General features: G+C 33.1%; 1 protein-coding gene across 1 annotated transcript; it reads left to right on the top strand.

Moving 5' to 3' along the window:
• Nucleotides 1-1,096: 1,096 nt before the first annotated feature.
• On the top strand, nucleotides 1,097-4,820 carry LOC113549161 (F-box/LRR-repeat protein 14). Its single transcript, XM_026950340.1, has one exon. It carries the CDS (start codon nucleotides 1,870-1,872, stop codon nucleotides 3,271-3,273), a length of 1,404 nt encoding a protein of 467 aa, XP_026806141.1. The 5' UTR covers nucleotides 1,097-1,869; the 3' UTR covers nucleotides 3,274-4,820.
• Nucleotides 4,821-20,867: the final 16,047 nt, after the last annotated feature.

Raw genomic sequence — 20,867 nt, 5'->3', positions numbered from 1 at the left:
AGATAAACGAGTCGTGTATTTCAAACGACGGAGTAGAAAACTGTAACCGTTGCACAAGCTATATTATAATATTATATATGTACAAGCAGCTGTGCAATGTTCCCATTACAAAACTACACCTATAATATTCGCGTATACATAATTTACAATGCGGGTACAGGTTGTTTCGCTTGGATCCTACTCATACTACCTGTAATTTACTGCAGGCACCGCCGTACACGGTATTCTGGAATACATTATAACATATTTATGTTATTATCATTGTGTACCTATATACATGATATTATTACGTCGTTTGGTCATGTCGATTTTTAGTAAAAATATCGATTTTTCGGGCAACCGCATAGATTATTTTTTAAAACTGTCGATTTGGTTATCGTCTACTCGCGGGTAGCGGACAATTGGAATCTTTTGCGCGGTGTGTCTGCAGTCTGTGCCCAACACATCGACATATATCGTCTAAGATTGTCGGGCACTATTGTACTATCTATATGCCTATTGATGTCTCTATCGCCATCGCGAATTCCACGACTAATATTTCGCTATTTCTCACGATTATAAACACACACACACACTACCCGTCGTAAATTTGTAAGCCGCGAGACCTCTTCACCGCGACGACGGCAATCGCCGCCACTCATTCGTACGACCAGTCATGTGGGACCCGATGAGGGAAACCGTGACGGGGCTCACAACTATTGTACCCCTCCCCCCTCCGCTCTTCGCGCAACTCGGCTAACAGGAGACCCAACTCGACCCGTCCGTAGGAATTCGCTGGAACGCAGACGACACTCGTCGGTGCGCCGCCGACAAACTACACGTCATACGCGGCTGTAGCACACGAGAGCAAGTCGAATACGGTAAAAAGACCAAAGACGCGCGCGCGGCAGTGGCCGACGTAGTGATGTCCGGACGAAGCGGTCACAAAAGTGGTAAAGGCTGAAAGACGACGTCACGGCGACGACGAGAATGTCGAGAGACGCGCGGTTGTCGTCGGATGGCAGCACCGGCGGTGCCGGCGACTCTGGCCGAACGGGGCCGACGCTGCGTCGGCGTCTCTCTCACCCACCAATCCGCTACACCACTCTCACACGCTCGCTACCAATCCCGCTTCCCACTCGTTCTCTCGCGCTCTCGTTCTCTATCCCACTCGTTTTCTCGCACGCTCGTTCCCCGTCCCTCGCACACGCTCGCTCGTTTCTCGTCACTCTCTCGCTCGTCCGCGGTCGCTGGTCCCCTCCACTATTCGAGCGAACACAAACACCCCGCGCCCGCTCCGCACCATATGACGACGACGTGACGGTCACCCCCCACCGCCGAGACCGTTCGTTTGAAATATCGCCACACATACACACACACACACACACACACGCTCGCGCGCGCGCACACACCCAACACACACATACGCGCACGCACACACACGCAGCGTAGTACACGGTTTTTTTTTGTCCGACCCGTTCCCCCGTTACCGCCGTCAGTACGGTATACGCTCTCGTGACGTGCGTAACCACGATACGATAAACGTTCACATTTTATCTCGCGATACGGTCGCATTCTGATTGTGTGCGCGATCGCGATTGTAGGTTTATCAATATTTTTTTTTTTCCTTTCCGTATTGATAAGTCTCAGTAGCGAACAGTATCGTTGTTCTTGCGTTTTTCTCCTCACGCCGTTCGTTCGCTCCGCCATGAAGTGCGTTGCCGCCGCCGTCGTCTACGCCGATTTCGCGATGCGTTGCTGACGCGGCCCCTCAGAGTTCGCGGAAGGAACGCGAGCCAACGCCGTCGGTGCGCGCCGCGGCACACGCACCGCCGACGGTGACGACAACGCGTGAGACCTAACACCACCGCAGTGCACGCGCGACACGCCATGTCGGCGGGGCCGTACGGGACCATCATGGACGAGCTGGGCGGCTTCACGGAGGTGCCCATCTCGTACAGGCACATCTCGCGGTTCCAGCCGTACCGAGTGCAACCGTACCAGGCGCACGTACAGCCCGTGGCCGCGCGCAAGGTCAAGTCGTCGACGACAGTGGAACGGCGGACCATGGCCGGCGGATGTCAGTACGACGAGAACCGGCCCACGCACGTGCACCGGCTATACCCCGAAATACTGGCGTTGATCTTCAGCTACCTGGACGTGCCGGACAAGGGCCGTGCCGCTCAGGTGTGCACCGCGTGGCGCGAGGCCGCTTGGTACAAGTCGGTGTGGCGTGGCGTCGAGGCCAAGATCGACATGTGCCGGTCGTCGCATCCCATGTACGAGAGCCTCAAGCAGCGCGGCATCAAGCGCATCCAAGTGCTGTCCGTCTCACGGTACAAGTGTCTGCGCGAGATCGTCCAAAACGTGCCCAACCTGGTGTCGCTGAACATGAGCGGCTGTTACCACATCAAGGACGAGGACCTGCACCAGATGTTCCTCGAACACCACCCGAACATCACCGAACTCAACCTGTCGCTGTGCAAGCAGCTCACCGACGGCGGTCTCATACGCATCGCCGACACTTTGCGCGGCCTCACCCGACTCGAAATCCAGGGCTGCTCGTACATCACCAACAAGGGTTTCTCGCACATCGCGCGCAAACTCAAGAAACTCAAGTATCTCAACTTGCGGTCGTGCTGGCACCTGTCCGACGTCGGTCTGTCGCACATCAGCGGCGCCAGCAAGGACTCGACCGACGGCAACGCGCAACTCGAGTTCCTGGGACTACAAGACTGCCAGCACATCACCGATGAGGGCCTCAAGTATGTATCTGAGGGATTGCGCTCCCTGCGCAGTCTCAACCTGAGCTTCTGCGTCAACATCACAGACACCGGTCTCAACTATGTGTCGCGCATGAACACTCTGGACGAGCTGAACTTGAGTGCGTGCGACAACATCTCCGATATTGGCATCGGTTACCTGTCCGAAGGTTGTACCAAGTTGGGCAGCCTCAACGTGTCGTTCTGTGATAAGATCGGCGACCAGGCACTTCTCCATGTCTCCCACGGGCTATACGGCCTGCACACCCTGTCCTTAGGTTCATGCCAAATATCTGATGATGGCATACTGTACATATCGAAATCGCTTCGCAACCTCGAAGTGCTCAATATTGGCCAGTGCAACTCAGTCACTGACAAGGGTCTGGAGCATTTGTCAGATTCGTGCAAACTGTTGCGGTCCATAGATCTGTACGGGTGCACAAAGATCACCAAAGAAGCCAAAGAGAAGATTCTAAAAATGCCCAACATCAGGAGGGATACAGTCAATGAAGACTTGTGGCAGCTTAGATGACCGAAGGAATATTTTGTTTTTTAACATTTCAATATGTGATATATATTTATAATTTAGGTAAGTTAGTAACATATTATGTTTTGTTGAGAATATCGGGTTCTGCCATCATTTCTATTTGACAACATCTAATTCATATATTATTAGGTATTATTATTATTATCATGATTATTAATTATTATTATTATCATTATTATTATTATTATTATTACCTATATTAATAAACATTACATACCTAATTGAGAAATTTGTCATGCTTTCTTGCAGTTTTTATGTTTTAATGACATTATTTTTCCTTATGAATGAAATTTAAGCATTTTACTTGAACTTGAATCATGTAAAATCTTGAATTCATTTAACAAAATGTATTATCACTATTATTATTTTGAAAAGCTATAAATCATAAAATCATTGTTAGTTAAATATTCTCATAGGTCAGGTTCCTTTTCAACTTCATTTAGTTAATTCTGTATTACAAATTGTACAATCGTTATTTCATTATGTTTTTATCTTAATCTTGACCTTCGATAACACTCTCCAAAGCTGACAGATTTTGCAATTAAACCATCCATCGTTGTTGGCTTGTCTATTATTTTTTTTTATTATAGGTACTATTCATTTTACATTTGAACTAGGTACCTGACTCATCTTATTTTGTTATAATTCAGATACTAGTTTCACCCTGTTCCGTTCAATTACTTACATTTTGTACATCAATGTGATAATTTAGTTTAATGCTCATCATGTAATAAAAAAAAAATATATTATATAAATAATATAACAAGGTAGAAATCTACTAAGTATTTTATTATTATAATAATATTTTTTTACCCGTTTATTATATTTTTCTTTGTAATTAAAATTATAACCAATATTTTTGTTTTGTTTATATTTTTATTATTATTATTATTCTTTTTTATTATTATATATAAGCTCAACAGAGATCAGACAATCTATATATTTGAACGTACTTATAAAGAAAAAAAATTACCAATACATTGTTTAGGTCTCTCTTCTTTTTATATATAATGTTATTTTGTTTAACCGCACGTCCACTATTTGTTGAATAAAAATGCTTTTAATTGTTTGTATAATGTTAAATCTATAAACGATAAAAAAAGAAAAAACATCAACTTAAGACTTACCTATGTTTGTTTTTTCGTTGCGAATGAAATTTAGACTAAACGTTTTTTTGCTCAATGTGTGAAGCCAAACGGATTGGTTATTATTATTATTATTATTATTATTATTATTATTATTATTATTATTATGATTACCTATTATTAATTTTTAATTGTGACTTGTGTTCGCGAAAAACTATACATATAGGTAGGTAGGTAAAAATAAAAAATATAAAACAACGTAACATTACGAGCCTTGACATTATTCCTAGTTACCACTCACTAGGTGACCTAGATGGAATCCAGATGATTAAAACACTGTAGACTATTGTCATTATGAAAAAAATTTGTATATAAAATATTTTTGTTAAAAAATTGATATATATTTAAGAACAAAAATTATACCTATTAACCATGGTTTTTATTTAATTGTTTTTGTGTTTTTTTTTTTTTTACCCAAAAATCGATCTTAAATGTCGCTATGTTTAAGTCTAGAAATTAAGAAATACTGTGCAGAGAACAATAGCTGCTGGGTTCATAAGTAACCTATATGTATAAATAGCCAGTTTAGGTAGGTATACCGGTACGTCATTTTAGTTCTGCCAAATGTGGCGAATTGTCAAGTATAATATTATATTGTATTCATAAAGGTACAAAAAGTGTTGCACTTGTTTTGTTAAACGCGGAGTTGCTTGACAAAGAATTAATTACTCTTATTATTATTAAGTCTAATACTTATACAAAAATTAATACGAATGTCTGAACGTGTTTTCAAAGTACAGTATTCGTGGATATGAAAATTTTTAATTAATTACGAAAAATTCGTGTTACGCGAGTATCATTTTTTATAATTTTTTTATTATTATTATCGAGCATAAGTTACGGATTATTATTTTTCCATACAAAAAAAACAACCCTTCATATTATTATGGAATATGGATCATATTTATATTCAATTAATTATGGTTCGTTCATTGGTATTTTTTTATATATACACCCCGATGGCTGATGTAGCGATAAATTGGTAAACTGCTGCAGTTATATTATTGGACACGATTTCTTTTCTCGCATCACACAGGTAATTTCAAAAACATCTTTGGTTATTTATGTTCAATTATAAAACGGTATAGTATAAAATACGTCACCATGAGTCAGTCTGACAAGAAAAACAACCGGACATCGATGTGAAATACAACTACATGTGATATTATGTTTTTCGCATTTGAAAAAAATGTATACTATACATTTTTTTCATTTTAAGGAAAATGGGCCCGGTGTCGGGTAACCGAATAAGAGTCATACTTGTTAGGAATGTCATGGTTCTCGCGGTGCCCTCCTATATGTATATTCTGTGTTATAATATCATTTAGGCGGATAGAATAATATAATATTATGCAATTATAGCTGCAAGAATTCAAAGAAATAGAAAATTGTTCGTATAATTTCCGTACCTACAGACGACCTTATTCTTTCACGTCATCAATCTACACGCGTTACTATTGTAATGGTCGCGTATAGGTAAAGTATTAGAAACATGAAACATGTGAGTAATTACTAAACGGAGCTCGTGGATTTTTCCGATATGAAATGCAATGACCGTCGATTTCGTTTGGAAATTTGTATCATCCCCGAACGCATGCACGTCCGTCAATACAAATTAACATATTAGACGTACAAAAACAACAAAAATAAAACGACGAAAAATTATTTTTCAAAACTATTTAGCATCACGCAAGCCTTTGTCGTTGTTTTTTTCTAAAAGATTTATTAAATAATTTATATTATTCCATAATAATACATAAACACACAGACGCACACAAGCGCGCGCGCACACAACAATAATGGTACTCCTATTATGCGTAATTATAATGATTAAAATAATGGGAGACCGGTGGTGGTAGGTATATGTATGTGTGTGTGTGTGTGTGTGTGTGTGGCAGGTTGAAACGGTCTTTGTGTGTAGGGTAGGAATGGGTGGGGTCGGCACGTTGCGGCGGTGGAGTGGTTTCCACGGCGGGCGGATAGGGAAGATTATAGTTGCGGTGCAGCTGCTTCTGCCAGCAGGTATGTACGTTTTTCTGTCTGTACCCACCGCCTCCTTGTGCGCTTGTGTGTGTGCGTGTGTGATGTGCGTTTCGTGTTGCACGCCAATTCGGGCGGACCACTTGTCAACGTTTGACAGGCTCCGCCGCCGCCGCCACGCCGTTGCATGCGCTGCGACGGCGGCTGGTCGTTTTTAGGTACATATAAAATATTGTGCGTGTGTGCCGACCGTGTCGCCGTCCCTCCGCACGTCGAAGAGGGGAGACTCGGGGTCGCTAGCACCACATATTATTATTATCGTTATTATATACGAATGGAAAGAAATCCTTACGACTTACGAGTTGTACGGCCGACCCTCAGTTGTCGTCTCGGCAGCCGCCCCCGGGCCGTACCACCGGAGGGAGAGAAAATAACATACCTGTTTCAGACACAATAACGTAAACACATCGCAGCGCGCCCGCGGACTAAGAGAGATTTCTCTGTCTCGCCCGAGTAATACGGTCGGACATATATAAGACAATGTAATATAGCCTATATATATATAGGCGCGTAAGATAATCCCCGAACAAGTGATAGTAACTGCACTTTCTGCACTTGCCCATACTTGATCGCAAGTCATGCGTAGGTATGTATAGGTTCGCTATTCGCCGTGACTCAACAGAGTTATTTGTTTTTGGGGGAGAACAATAATTTATTTGTCGACTATCGCGTTTCTTGTGCGGAATAGAGGTCGGACCAGTGCTAAGAGGACCCGCAAAACAATTATTACACCAGCTCGCCGAGGTGTTCAATGGAAGTTTCTTATTTCTTAAATCGTCAACCGAAAAATAGGGTCGAACGTATTGCAATAACGACGCAATGCGGTCTTCCGAGGTTACGTGGCTACGTCCGTCATGTTATTATTATTATAATTATAATATAATGTAAGCTTACACTGTTTTTTTGCACCGGTCCTGGACCGCACATAGGTGCTCACTGTAGTATATCTTTTATACACTGATATTTTCGATGTTTATAGTCTGCGGACTGTGGTGTGCCGGTGTAGTAGCTTACCGCAGATCCGATTCGGTCACACTACTACAATATTGTATAGGTAGTAACTAGTAAGTATACCTTGTTTGTTATGTAATGTATTATATTATAATATTTAAATGTTACCATATTAGACATTAGTCTGTGTAGGTATACACAGGGGAGGCTGAGAGGGTTGCAACTCTCCCTCCCCCGAAATATCAAGAAAATTTAAAAATTATTTCAATTTTTAATGGTCTATGAAAATCACAACAAAAATTGATCAGCCTCCTCGAAAAAAAATCCTGGCTACGCCACTGGGTATACACTATATTATAATGTAGCTTACAGCTAGGTGATCTCAGCTGTAGATCCGTCGACAATTTTGTAACGTCCGAAGTATAGGTACCTATACCCGCGAATACGAAAATGTGTCCAATTGATGCGAGTGTCTATACCTCGATAAATGTCGCCAAAATGTATAAATGTATGTAACCAGTACACGGCTTTAAATATTACATATATACCTATATAATATATATAACGCATCTATACCTACGAGTAACTGGTAAATTGTATTCAATTGAACGAACACAATATGGCATTCAAATGCGAAAACACTTGCGTATATGCCATAAAGTATCTACAATAGTGTATGACACGAATCGATTCAATTTTTTTCCCGGTATTTAGGTAATCCCTTTTGAATAACAGAATACGTTTAAAAATACGAATGGTTGTATACAATTTGAAAATGACAAAAGATCAAACACGCCATCACCGCCACTCTTTGCTTACCAGAGACGTTGTTTTCAATCTACTGCAGCTCTATTATTATTTTTATAACCGTATATTATAAAAAATACTCATTAACAACACGATTAATTAGTCGTGAAAAAGTCTGTAAAAAAATATTTCATTACGAGTTAACATTTAACTGTTTGTCTGCATAAGTATAATATTATATTGTGATGTATCGATATATTATGCCCATGTTATTTAGGTTTAATACTAATAATACTATAATATGAATTTATTGTTTCGTGTCAAATTATACATACCTATTTTACAACACGCCTAAACATAAACACACGTATACTGTATAGTTTAACGTTACACGTAAGAAATCGTATCACTGTATCAATAGAGACTAGAGAATAGTATCTAAAAGCTGATAAATCCTTTTTTTATTTCCTGCAACAATTTGTAGTCGGTATTACATTTTACGATGCTTTTAACTCAAAATTCTCTGTATCTAATCATATAACCAACAATAAGAAACATTCTTTTGTACGGTGTTATCTAAAAACAGTTAGAGTAAATAAAATGATAACAAAAAATGCATTTTACACTAGTTAATATATGTATACATTAGACTCGTAGACATATAATAATAGCTAAGTATTATAGCGAGGTGTGTGATAACTGATAATAAACATAACGGTGAGACAAAGTTGTTTATTCAGTTAAAACGCTTTTAAAATATCGTGATATTTCATAATATGATAAATCTATTGTGAAACTACTGAAACTTAATTTTAAGTTATGCATAGATACGACTTGGTTCTTTGATCATCATTGATTTTCATTTAACGCATTTTTTTGTATAATTATTGTTTTTTTTCTGTATTGTAAGTATGAATAAACCTGTTTCCCCGGTGTTATATAAATTCAAAATTTGCTGATGAATAATACCTTACACGGTTACATCCTATATTATAATATAATAAGTAACAACTAATAATAGCATAAGAAATAAACACTTATTTTCATCATATTATATGTGCATAACATAACTATAATGTGTTTAACCATAGTACATTAATACTACGTCATAGTATAAAAAGTATGAGCTGTATTATATTATTTATATTTAATGGTGTTTATTTTATTCACCATTTATCTATAACCATCATTTTGTATTACATTTAACTATAAAAATTAAAATAATATATTAACGAAGGATCAACGTAATTTAGTTTACGCAGACAATTGTCGAGAAATGTATTCTATGTATATTACAATATAAGGCTTGTTAAATATATTTACATTGTTTTCTTTAGTTTTTTGATATGAACATGACAACATCCAATATTATAGAATAATTCGGAGGCGGAGTAAAAACTACACTTATCAACATTCAACTAGTTTTTAGTGTTTTTACTTTTACGTCTTCTTTATTATATATGTTAAATTTGGTAAAAACAGTTTTTATCAAATTATATTAAACCCTATTAGCGACATTACAATATTAAATAATTTTTTGAAAAGTATTAAGTAAAATAATAACAAGAACGTATTTTATGATTTTAAACACATGTTTAAAAGAAAGCTAAAATTTCATTTGTCATATTTTGATTATCAAAAATTTCAGGTCACTTGACGAAGAATTCAAATTTTCAGTGATTTACTTAAGTCTTTATTCTATCAAATATTATATCTTATGTAATATGTTATTGATCGTTGTACGTATAATATCTTGTTAGATTAGTTAAAACATAATATTATTTTTGGAGATCATAAATCATATAATTTTCCTGACAAAATTATTAACCAAAAACTTTAAAAACATCAATTGAAATAATATTTATTTTTACTATCAGCGTCGTGTTGATTTTACATTAAAATGGTGTTAAAATGTCTGCAATATTTTTTTTTAAAAAAACTTTAATAAACGTTTCGCATAAAAAAAATATAAATAATAAATTGTGTAATATATAAAAACAATTTTGAAAATTTTCTAAGAGTTAATGGAATTCAAAACGACGTTACATCTCTCTTGGGAAATAGTATAAAATCGATACACGAGCTTTTGGAAGCAGATATAGCTGTTATAAACTCTACGATGCATTGCTTGGTCGATGTTTAAAAGTCTGAAAATTTTACTTAGCCCAGATATGTAAGCTTTTCTTGTAAAACACTTAATTTTAGTTTTCATTTATACGAATGTATTAAAATGCATTATATTATATTCTGTAAACGAATGTAATAATAAATTTAAATAACAGAAAATAATTATTCAAGTACACTATTAAAAAGAATTTAATTAAAACCGTGAATACGTGAAGTATTTTCGCTTAAAACTCTATAAAAATGTCTATAAAACATCAATTCTTTGATTTAATTTATTTTGATTATTTTCACAATGAATAAAATAAACAAAGTTTTAACTTGTTCAAATAAGTGAATCCAGCAAACTAAGTATTAATTTCAAATGTGTTTAGTAGCATACAAGCAGATTATAAAATGTATGGTTTTGAAGTTTTAACATAAAGTTTATAAAATTGAATATATTTGATATTTCGTTAATTGAATTTATATTGGTCAATTTGTATTCTATTGTTTGTGCAATAATGTGCACGCATTTATTAATATTTGCTTATTGTTATTGATTTTCAGTATTAAATAATTGCTGTTAGTATATATATAACCACACGGTTCATACGGCATACAGGCCATATTTGGTACATATAATTGGCCATTTGGGAACACGAAGGAATGGATTACGGCTTGATATGATGAATATCAAATGGCCCTTTCCAGTGCTTCGCGTAACCTTCCAAAACTTTTCGTCAAATACTTAGTCATATTATACAGGGTTGTTCAAGGGTTATATAACAAAAGTAAAAGGAATTATCTAAGAGTCTGATAATAATATAATGGTCATATATATATATATCGTCTACCATTCTTGTGTGACGTAAATATATATGAGATGCCACGTCTCCGTTTTCATCAATCAGAATTACTTAGCATTTGAGTAAAGTTTTAACTCATAAGCTGATTTTCCTTTGAAACAGGACTGTTCAAAACAATTATTTAATTTCAACAAACGGCCATACGGTGGCGGCTGTTTGTATAACAACTTTTCAGTGTACTGTAGCTGCCTAACGGACGTTATCCATGTGAGACCACGTATTATAGTTGCCCCAGAAAAACCGGCTTCGCGGAAATCCGGAACTGATTATATCTGTTGTGAATATTTTAAAATTATTTAAATAGCTTTGTGGAAATAATGTCGCATAAAAAAAAAAGAATAAACAAAAAACGGACAAAGCAAAAACTACGCTTAAAATGTACATTTGTTTAAAAGTCAACTGCTACAGCGTGCTGTGGACATTGATATTCGATTCATATGTTCATCGAAACAATTTCCATTCTTGTGATAATGTTATATTATAATAATTAATAATATATAGTTAGGTTAGGTTCAAGGACTCAAGGTGGTCTTAGGATTGATCTACAGCGAGCTTATGTAAAAGCTTATTCGCTTATGTCGCCTTGTTCTAATTTTAATGATTTGAACCTGATGGTGTACACGCGACCGTAAATCCGCAATGTCATACTCGACGATGGCGTTTATCATGAAGTGTGTTTTGTCGTCGTCTAAAACGTCTTTCCAATAGTCACACCGGAACCGGTCGTCCCGGTCCAGACAACGGTGACGACGATCAGTTGGCACTGCAGCAGGTAGCAGTGAGTTTTGCGTTTAGCGCATTAGCGTGCAAGGAAATTGGCATTCGTTTTATATCCGGTTCGTGTTTAAAAATGTTATTAAAAAATAAGCTACCCACAATATTGCAATAATAATATATATGTATATATCGTCGTAGTACGACGTTTCTTGCGTGTTAAAAATCTCCCAAGTCCGAACCTCATACATAATATGACGTGGGCCCCAGCGAAAGGGATATGGGAAGGAAGGGATGACGAAGCGACGGACTCTTTAGAACTAGAATGTCGGTATAAAATTATATTATACAATACGTACATGTGCAGGATATGCGAGTCATAAATATATAAATATATATATATATATAAGTATGCGTATACAAAAGGGCTCTAAAGATATGCAATGGGTGGCACCCCGTCGTGTTGGAGGGCTATAGTGCACACTCTCTCACACACACACACACACACACACACACACACACACACACACACACACACACACACAAATACACCCGTTCACGCACACGTGTGTATAGTCGGTATAGGGGTTACCAAACGGGCGTGCTCACACACACACAGACGCACTCACATACGCGGCGCGTTATATTATCGAAACCTACTATTATATCGACCGAGCCGGAGGATTATCAGTCTCTCTGCCCCCGTTCTCCACCCCATTTTAAGAATTTTTAATGCCCTCACCGAAAAGCGCCTGCACTCCGTCACCGGCTGACCCTTGTGTGTTCAGAGTGGTTCCCAAAATGTACGATTTGTTGCACCGATCGTGACGGGTCCCCCTTCCCCTTCAAGGACGACGACATAACGCTGATGACGATGACACTCGTGAGAACGACACACACGACTGTAATATAGGCGACAATTGTCGTTTAAGTTTATTTCAAGTTTCCCGAGTATGTACCTATGTTTTTTTTTTCGTTTCATATGTTCAAAGGAACCGCAAGACCTTTGAACCGGTTTACTGGATAGGTTTTAAAAAAATACATATTACTATATATTATTTATAGGTCGTATAATATATAGTTATTGAACACTGAAAATATATACCGTTATTATTATGACTTACGAAGTTACGAACAATACACCTATATTATATTATTATAATATGGGATACGGGTATTATGTAAGCGATAGGATTATAAACGGCCGGTTAAGACGTGAAATGTAGACAAAACATAAAAAGAAAACGGATTAATGTTGGCATTTTACAACGGTCTCATACGCCTAATAGTTTTTTTTCATTTGAATATTATTGCATTTTTAATCATATTTAAGTATTAGTTTAGTTTTATCTTATTGTTTGTTTACGGTTTTAGACACAATATAAGAACATTGAGGTTAGGTACTATATTTTTACGAATAGATCAATGACGAGTTAAAAAATATTCTTGATAACAGTGTATTAAAATTTAAAAAGAAAAATAAAAGAAAGAAAAGAAATAATGAAATATTTTACACTAATGAATTCATAATTAATGTAAACCGATTAATTTAATAATTGTATTTATTTATTGCAAATTTTTATTTTGTAAGACTGTAAATATTCATTTCCGTTTCTCACTATTATATTTCAATACATTATTATATTTTAATTCACTAGAAAATTAACTAGAAATTAGAATCATTTATCTACTGCTGGTTAGGTTAATATATTTAATTTTAACAAAAATAAAGATATTTCTGACAATATGTAGTACAATTATGAGACGAGCAATTTTATTATTTAAATATTATTAAGTCAAAATAAAAATTGTCCTTGATTAGTTGATAATGTAATTATATATTTGTTTTATGTTAATACAAATTTATTACATAAAAAAATTGTGGCAATAGGTACCATAAAACTAGTATAGAATATAAAAATACAGATTATCTATAACTGTTACGAATGCATACATATTATATATTTTACTTTAATCCTTACAAAAAATAATAAATGCAGGATGATATCTAATATAATTATATAACTTATTTAATATTGTGTTGCGTGACTAATAGCAACTTGACTATGGTTTAAAGCATATTTTGTAACGGGTTTTAAGTTCAACTATAATCTTAGACATTAAGACGGTGTAAGTACTGAGCATTATACACAGCTATATTTTAAACACAGTATTATATAGGTGCATACTTATAATATTATTCTCTTTTTTTTTTGAGAAGCAGAAGGAAATTTTATAAACAAACTTGTTATCAAAGATATGATTTGAAAAATTCACTTTAATTTTCTCTAAAATGCTTATATCTACGTTTATATTTACGTTAAATAATACATGGTTGTTCCGTTGTTAAATACTTAAATATTATATATGTATAGTTAGTAGTTATATGTAATATATATATAAAGATACCGACATTATGCATGTTTTTTTAATCATAAAAACAGCAAAACCGTAGGTAACCTACATACATGTTCAGTTGCATGTTAACAACTGCTATACGTTATAAAATAATACATGTGTAGTGTGTATCTATATACGGTATATACTTTGATAAATTGCTCGTGCATTTTAATACTCCGCCATATACCTCTTACACAGGTAACTTGCCATTAATTATCATTTTTTTCACGTGTATAAAAATTCTTGCTCAAAAAAAATTATTATCAATATTTACGTTATGCATACACAGGGTAAAATAACAGATTTCTTCATGAATCTTTACTTAGTTTTAATTTAATTAACAAGCTAACTTAAAAATTGTAGTCTAATATAATTCATAAATTTGAAGTATTTTAAGTAAATACTGCATTACGATTGAACATCATGACAAAGAAATCATTTACCTATATTATAGTTGTATATACTCATTAAACAGTATACATACGCGATATGCCTTAACCTTACAATATGAGGTTTTTTTATTTAATTATGATGTGTATATACTATATAATATATCTTACATTTATTTTAGATTCTAATAATTGGAGCGATGAGGTGGAGTGTTTACAGGGTAGGCCGACTAGGCCCGGGCCTGCCCAATTTTTATTTGACTATTTGGTTTTTGTTATCACAAATAAAAATTTCAGTATTCATATTTATTATTGAATATTATTATCATAGCCATGTTGCATGTGATAGGACCAATCTTCCCTAATAGTTATAAATACACACACTCAAAGACATATTTAGGGTGAGGTGAAGGGGGGCAATCACCCTGGGCGCCAAATTGTAAGCCTCTTAAAGGAGCGCCGCACTAGAAATTACATTTTAAGTTTTTTATAAGGGGAAAAAAGACGATAATAATATATTTTTGCATCTAGGACGCCAAAATTGCAAATACGCTTCTGTACACATTACAGAACAAAACAAGCCTACCCAATTATTTTGTGCTGGACACGCCACTGGGCCACTGGATCGAGAATGTATTAATTTTACAATGATGTGTGTTTTATTTCTATCTATGATCACCTTTTAGGGCACTAAAAATACGTCGATTTTCAACTTTAGAAATGGTTTTGGATAGAAAATTATATCTAAAAATTATCGAATATTGTGATTGTATAGATTTCAAAATCTCGAATATGTACAAATTATTTTGTAGTTAGAAAATTATAAATTTTTTTTCTTCTTTTATCTAATATTTGAAAACTTAAAACAATAAGATTCCTTATTAATTTTTTATGACTATTTAAAGTTTAAATTTTTATGACATTGAAATATTCACCTGTATAACTATTTCTTCTCAAAATGATTTTTGTTTTCTGTTATAATTCAAAAACAAATAACTGTGGATACTTAACATCTTCAACAGATGTTATATCTGTATGAAAAAATACACATGCATAATTTATTCTTGTATACATTTGAAGTTAAATTTTATTCAAAATTCGTTAAAATTACGAAAATTGTTAAACTACAAATATTTTGTAGTAAAAAAAATTATAAAATCTTTATCTTTTATAGCTATAAGATTTGAAAATATAATAAAATATTCCCTATAAGTAGTTCATACTGAACCTAACAATTTAAAAAATACTTAAATTACGACTTTATAGTATAAGGTATAAAAATAAATATAAACTTGAAAGAATTATTAGTATTAAGACTACAATTGAAAGAATAAGGTCTTAATATAGAATAATATTTATGTATCTAGCGTAGTAAATACAATACATATATTATAAATAATTAATTAAATACTAAACTTAAAGAAAAGTGAAGTACTTATATAGTTATATTATACATGTGAGCTTATGAGGTATAATCAGCATTTATTATTGATGAATACATTTTTTCTATGAATCTTTTTCTCTTGTTTAATATAATATGAATCTTACATAATAATAAAAAATTAGGTAAATATATTACATAGGTTTTATAATACTGAAATATACAGAGGTAGTATAAACTAAATGGTATACACCTATCATTTCATTAAAAAAAAAGTAGTATTTAAACCTTATATTTACTCGAATATTTGATAATTTAAGAAGATGACTAAAATATAGTTTTATATGATGATTATAGGTGTTTTTTGTTATACCACTGCAGATCAAGGCATAGTTGTATATAGCAGGTGTCCGAGACGCCAAGAACGTATATCATCTACTTCCTTAGGGGGATCACAATGGGCTCATTTTATGTCTGGTTAACATTTTAGAAAAGTACTACGAGGGGTGACTTACATTTTTACATTTTCTCTGTATACTACAATATACGTATTATATATTTTACACCCCATTGTTTTTTTTTTTTTTTACTATACGCGTAGGTACAGTATTTAAATAATTAATACATCATGCAATATATTTATACTTTAATGATTAATTAATATAATAAATATACATGACGTATTACAGTTTTATAAAAAATCAATTATTTGTGAGTAACGAGTGAGTTCTTGTAAAATAAAATTATTTTTATTATTTTATTCTAGTTAAAAGTTAGAACTGTGTGATATAGTAATATATAATTACTATAGTTTTGCAGTTATTAACAGTTTTACAGAATTTCTCTGCATATATAATATACAATAGATGCAAATTAAAAGTAATAATTCAACAAGTGTACAAATCTGCACATAGGTAAATCATTTTATTACTTATTACCTATAGTTATATTTTTATAATTCAATTATAATAATATAAAACGGATAATAATCCATTTTAAAGATGTAAACGTGCTGATATATTAAATGCTTACCCATTTTATTAATATATTATTATGTTTTTATTTTTATACTTTTATCCTCGAAACAGTGAAATAGCAGCAGTTTTAAGCAATATAATAATTGTGAAAATGCAATAAATAGTGCCTAAAAATCAAATACCTGATAATATTAATATGTATTTGATATATTGGTATATTGAATTATTATTATTATTTAACATGTTTGTTGTATAATATTTATTAATATTTCACTATATTTGACGATTTATCGTAATTATATTATGATAAAATATACACACTTTTATATTTTAAATTTTAATACATACATAGTATAAATATATAATAGTATTCATAATTCATAGTTTATGTAGTACATACGAGCGTTTATAGTTAGAAAATTAAAAATAAATACACCATCGTACTATTTCCAAATCCGTAATTGTATATATATATATAATATATGTACAGTGTATATTAAATGTATAAAACACACGCTGGAACAGTTGAAGCTGGAAAAAGTCAGACGATTAAAATTGTTTACATTAAGAATACGTGAGATCGTAAAATTAACTTTTTCAAGGAGAAGTTATGAGGAAGCGTATATTATATAGTGAAACAGATGTCGATAAAAATGCGTTACTAAAACAAATACAAACGTTTTATCGCGAAAAAATATGTATCAAATAGTAATCATAGCTTCTGCCAATTTTTTATTTTATGATTTGAAATATTTTGCAATGTTTTACGCTAGAAACGCTATAGTAAAAAGAGTGTATAATATAGTAGTAGTCGCAGTACCAGTAGTAAAGAAATCGATAACTCGCTACGAACATGGGGTCCAAAAGTATTCGTTCTTTTTTTTTAAGCGGAATGAAATTTGCCAAGACCGCCAACAAAAACCTATGCGATTTTTTGTCTTTTCTTTTTGGTTAACTCAAAGAAATAGAAACACAGCGTTTTTCTGTTGGTGGCATTGGTGGTTTGAAAAATCCATTACGTTGCGCAGCGTTGCATATCGTAAGTTATGCACCTCAATCGGTATTTCAGGTCGACCCGGGCCTGCAACCAGCCAACAAGAGGAAACAAAAACGGGTTTCCATTCGGTCGATTTGCCCAAGAATAATTGGAAAACGATCGTTTTGTTCTGTTTTTTCTTCCATCCTCCCTTTCTAACACCAGTTTTCCATTTTTCAAACACAAAAGGCAGTACAATGAAACACATTTTTGGACGAAAACCACTGATGGATGCTATGTGGAGGAGTCAGTTGTGTTAGTGATCCAGTTGAAAAACTGTTTTTGTGTAGATATTGTATAATAAACACCTGATATACCGCATGGTGCAATGGTTAAGTCAGTATATTATTTAAACACTCCAGCCTATTACGTATACATATTGTACACGTGTTTTGTTCTATCCGCGTTACACACTTAATTTATATCATATTACTCGAAAACGCTGATAAAGTAAAGACATTCTCTACGACTCCAGGAATCTTTTTTGTGACCTTTGTGATTAAAAGACTCGATGGGAGTGTAGGGTAACAGAGATTATTAGGTATACTAAAGAGGTTGCCCGGGGCTTTTGTAAAGAAATATTCGCTCTCCTGAATAACACTCTGTTTGTACGAGCGTTTCGTATCAAATTTAATTTTTATATTACATTAAAGTTAAAAATATATCTTAATTTCGGAATAATTCATTTCACATGTGTTTTAAATATATTTCATGTGATATTTAACAGCTTGTGAAATATTGTTTTGAGTCATTCGACATAATGACCTAGAGAGTTAATTGTTCTATTAAAATTAAAATTAGTTAAAATTATTATTTTTAGTTAAAAATAAATCCTATTGGTTAATGGATATTGCAATATAATTTTAGTAAAATTATTATATTTATACTTTTATTTTTGAACCTATTGTTGAATAATCATACATAACATGGTTAGTGGTTACTTATTCGTATATTCACTACAGAAATTAATGAAAAAAAATACTTAATTTATATTTCATTTCAGTAATGATATTTTTAAATTGTTATTGAAATTTGAACTGAATCTTAAATAAGATAATCATTTTTAACGTGAAAAAATATTTAGGTTCGGCACTTCCTAAATATACTCCATCTTAAAAAATACAATTTATTATTTTCTTAGTTATTAATTTATTATCCTATTTTTCTTCTTAAGGCAGTTAATAAAATATAGTAAATAATATGTCATATTTGTATATGATAGTGTACTACAATATGTATATTTATATTGCTTATAAATTATAAGTTATAATTTTGGTAGTTTGGTCTTTGACTATTTTTTTAGTAGATTCTATCATGCATACAATTTTGATAACGCTTATCAGACTGTTACAATTACATTATTATATTAGAATATGGCTTACGTTTCTGGTTAATATAACTACAATTGAGCACCTATTTGTTTCTTTATCATTTAACATTCACTATCCGTGTGAACTGTCAATAGGTCATAATAGTGAATACCAAGAACTTATACATTTATAGTTTATTCGATTACATGCAGGCGCTATAAATTGTTTATTTGGGGTGTTTCATGAGAACTTATACAGTTATGAATAAGCGTCAAGCGTGTGATGAATTTACATGCCACACTTAACATACTTAATATAAATTTATGTATATATAGAAAGATATATACATTACAATTTTTTTTTTTTTGTTAAATTCTTAGTATAATTTTAATTAAATAGTCTAGATATTTTACCGTTGACATTATACTTATTATGTATTATTAAGCATAAAATTGTATATTCATATTTTGTACAATGAGTTTTGGAAGGAATAGCAATACCTATAAGCATAAAAATGCGCTCAACTGTTTTTTGACTCGTACAAATATTTTTAAACTCCGAAAATTTTACTCCCAAATTACATTACTGTTATTACCGAAAATAATATCAAAAATCACATTAGGCAAATAAAGACACCGAATAAAGTTTTTAAAAAGATTTTTTGATTGGTCAGTCAGAAATATCGTAATATAATATGTACCTACGTAGTATATTAAATATATAATACATGTAATATCAATTATTAAGTCCATAATTTAAGACTTAAGTCACATTATATATATTGTGATAGTATAATATTCAAAACAATATTTTGTTTTAACACATTTAAGAAAACTGATACCCTACCTAAAAAATGAAAATACCTACTTATTTTAACTTCTAAATAGGTACGTGTAAATATAAATAGTAATAATAAAACTAAAAATTTTAATGTTATATTTTTATTTTTTATATTTAAGAAATAAAAATTATTTTTATTCATTATTCATTACTTCATTTGGTATAGATATTAATAATATGTTTTGTATAATAGATCTTGTTCAAGGTGATTACATTCCGCACGTTTGCTTATTTCAACGGCCAACCAGCAAACAGTTTATATCTAAACGCTATGCATTAAAACAAAAAAATACAAACATTTTTAAGTTATACAACGCATATTTTATTATGCACTAAATATTTGTTATAATAGACTACATAACTATTAATTATATATAATAACTTACTATTTTAGCTTTTATTTATAGCCTACAGGTGTTATTCAAAAAAAGTTTGATTGTATTTACTTATTGGCTGATGCTATACATGTCGTTTTCCGTTGCGTTTCATTCGCCACATTTCCCGTCGCGTTTTTCACTGCATCAGCTATACACGGGGCGTATTCGTCATAGTACTACAACTCGTAAATTATATACAATTATGGTATAAACGTATCGTTTTCCTTCACATATATCCCAACTTAAAAACATATAAAATTAGGATTTAGTATTTTTATAATTTTGGCGAATGTCTGGAAA

The sequence above is a fragment of the Rhopalosiphum maidis genome, chromosome 1 (genome assembly GCF_003676215.2).
Source record: "Rhopalosiphum maidis isolate BTI-1 chromosome 1, ASM367621v3, whole genome shotgun sequence".
Lineage (NCBI taxonomy): Eukaryota > Metazoa > Arthropoda > Insecta > Hemiptera > Aphididae > Rhopalosiphum > Rhopalosiphum maidis.
The sequence above is the reverse complement of the archived record's forward strand: the minus strand, read 5'-3'. Positions and strand labels throughout refer to the sequence as shown.

What these genes read in the sequence shown, in the direction of transcription:
- LOC113549161 (XM_026950340.1), top strand. Translation starts at nt 1,870, where the DNA reads ATGTCGGCGGGGCCGTACGGGACCATCATGGACGAGCTGGGCGGCTTC.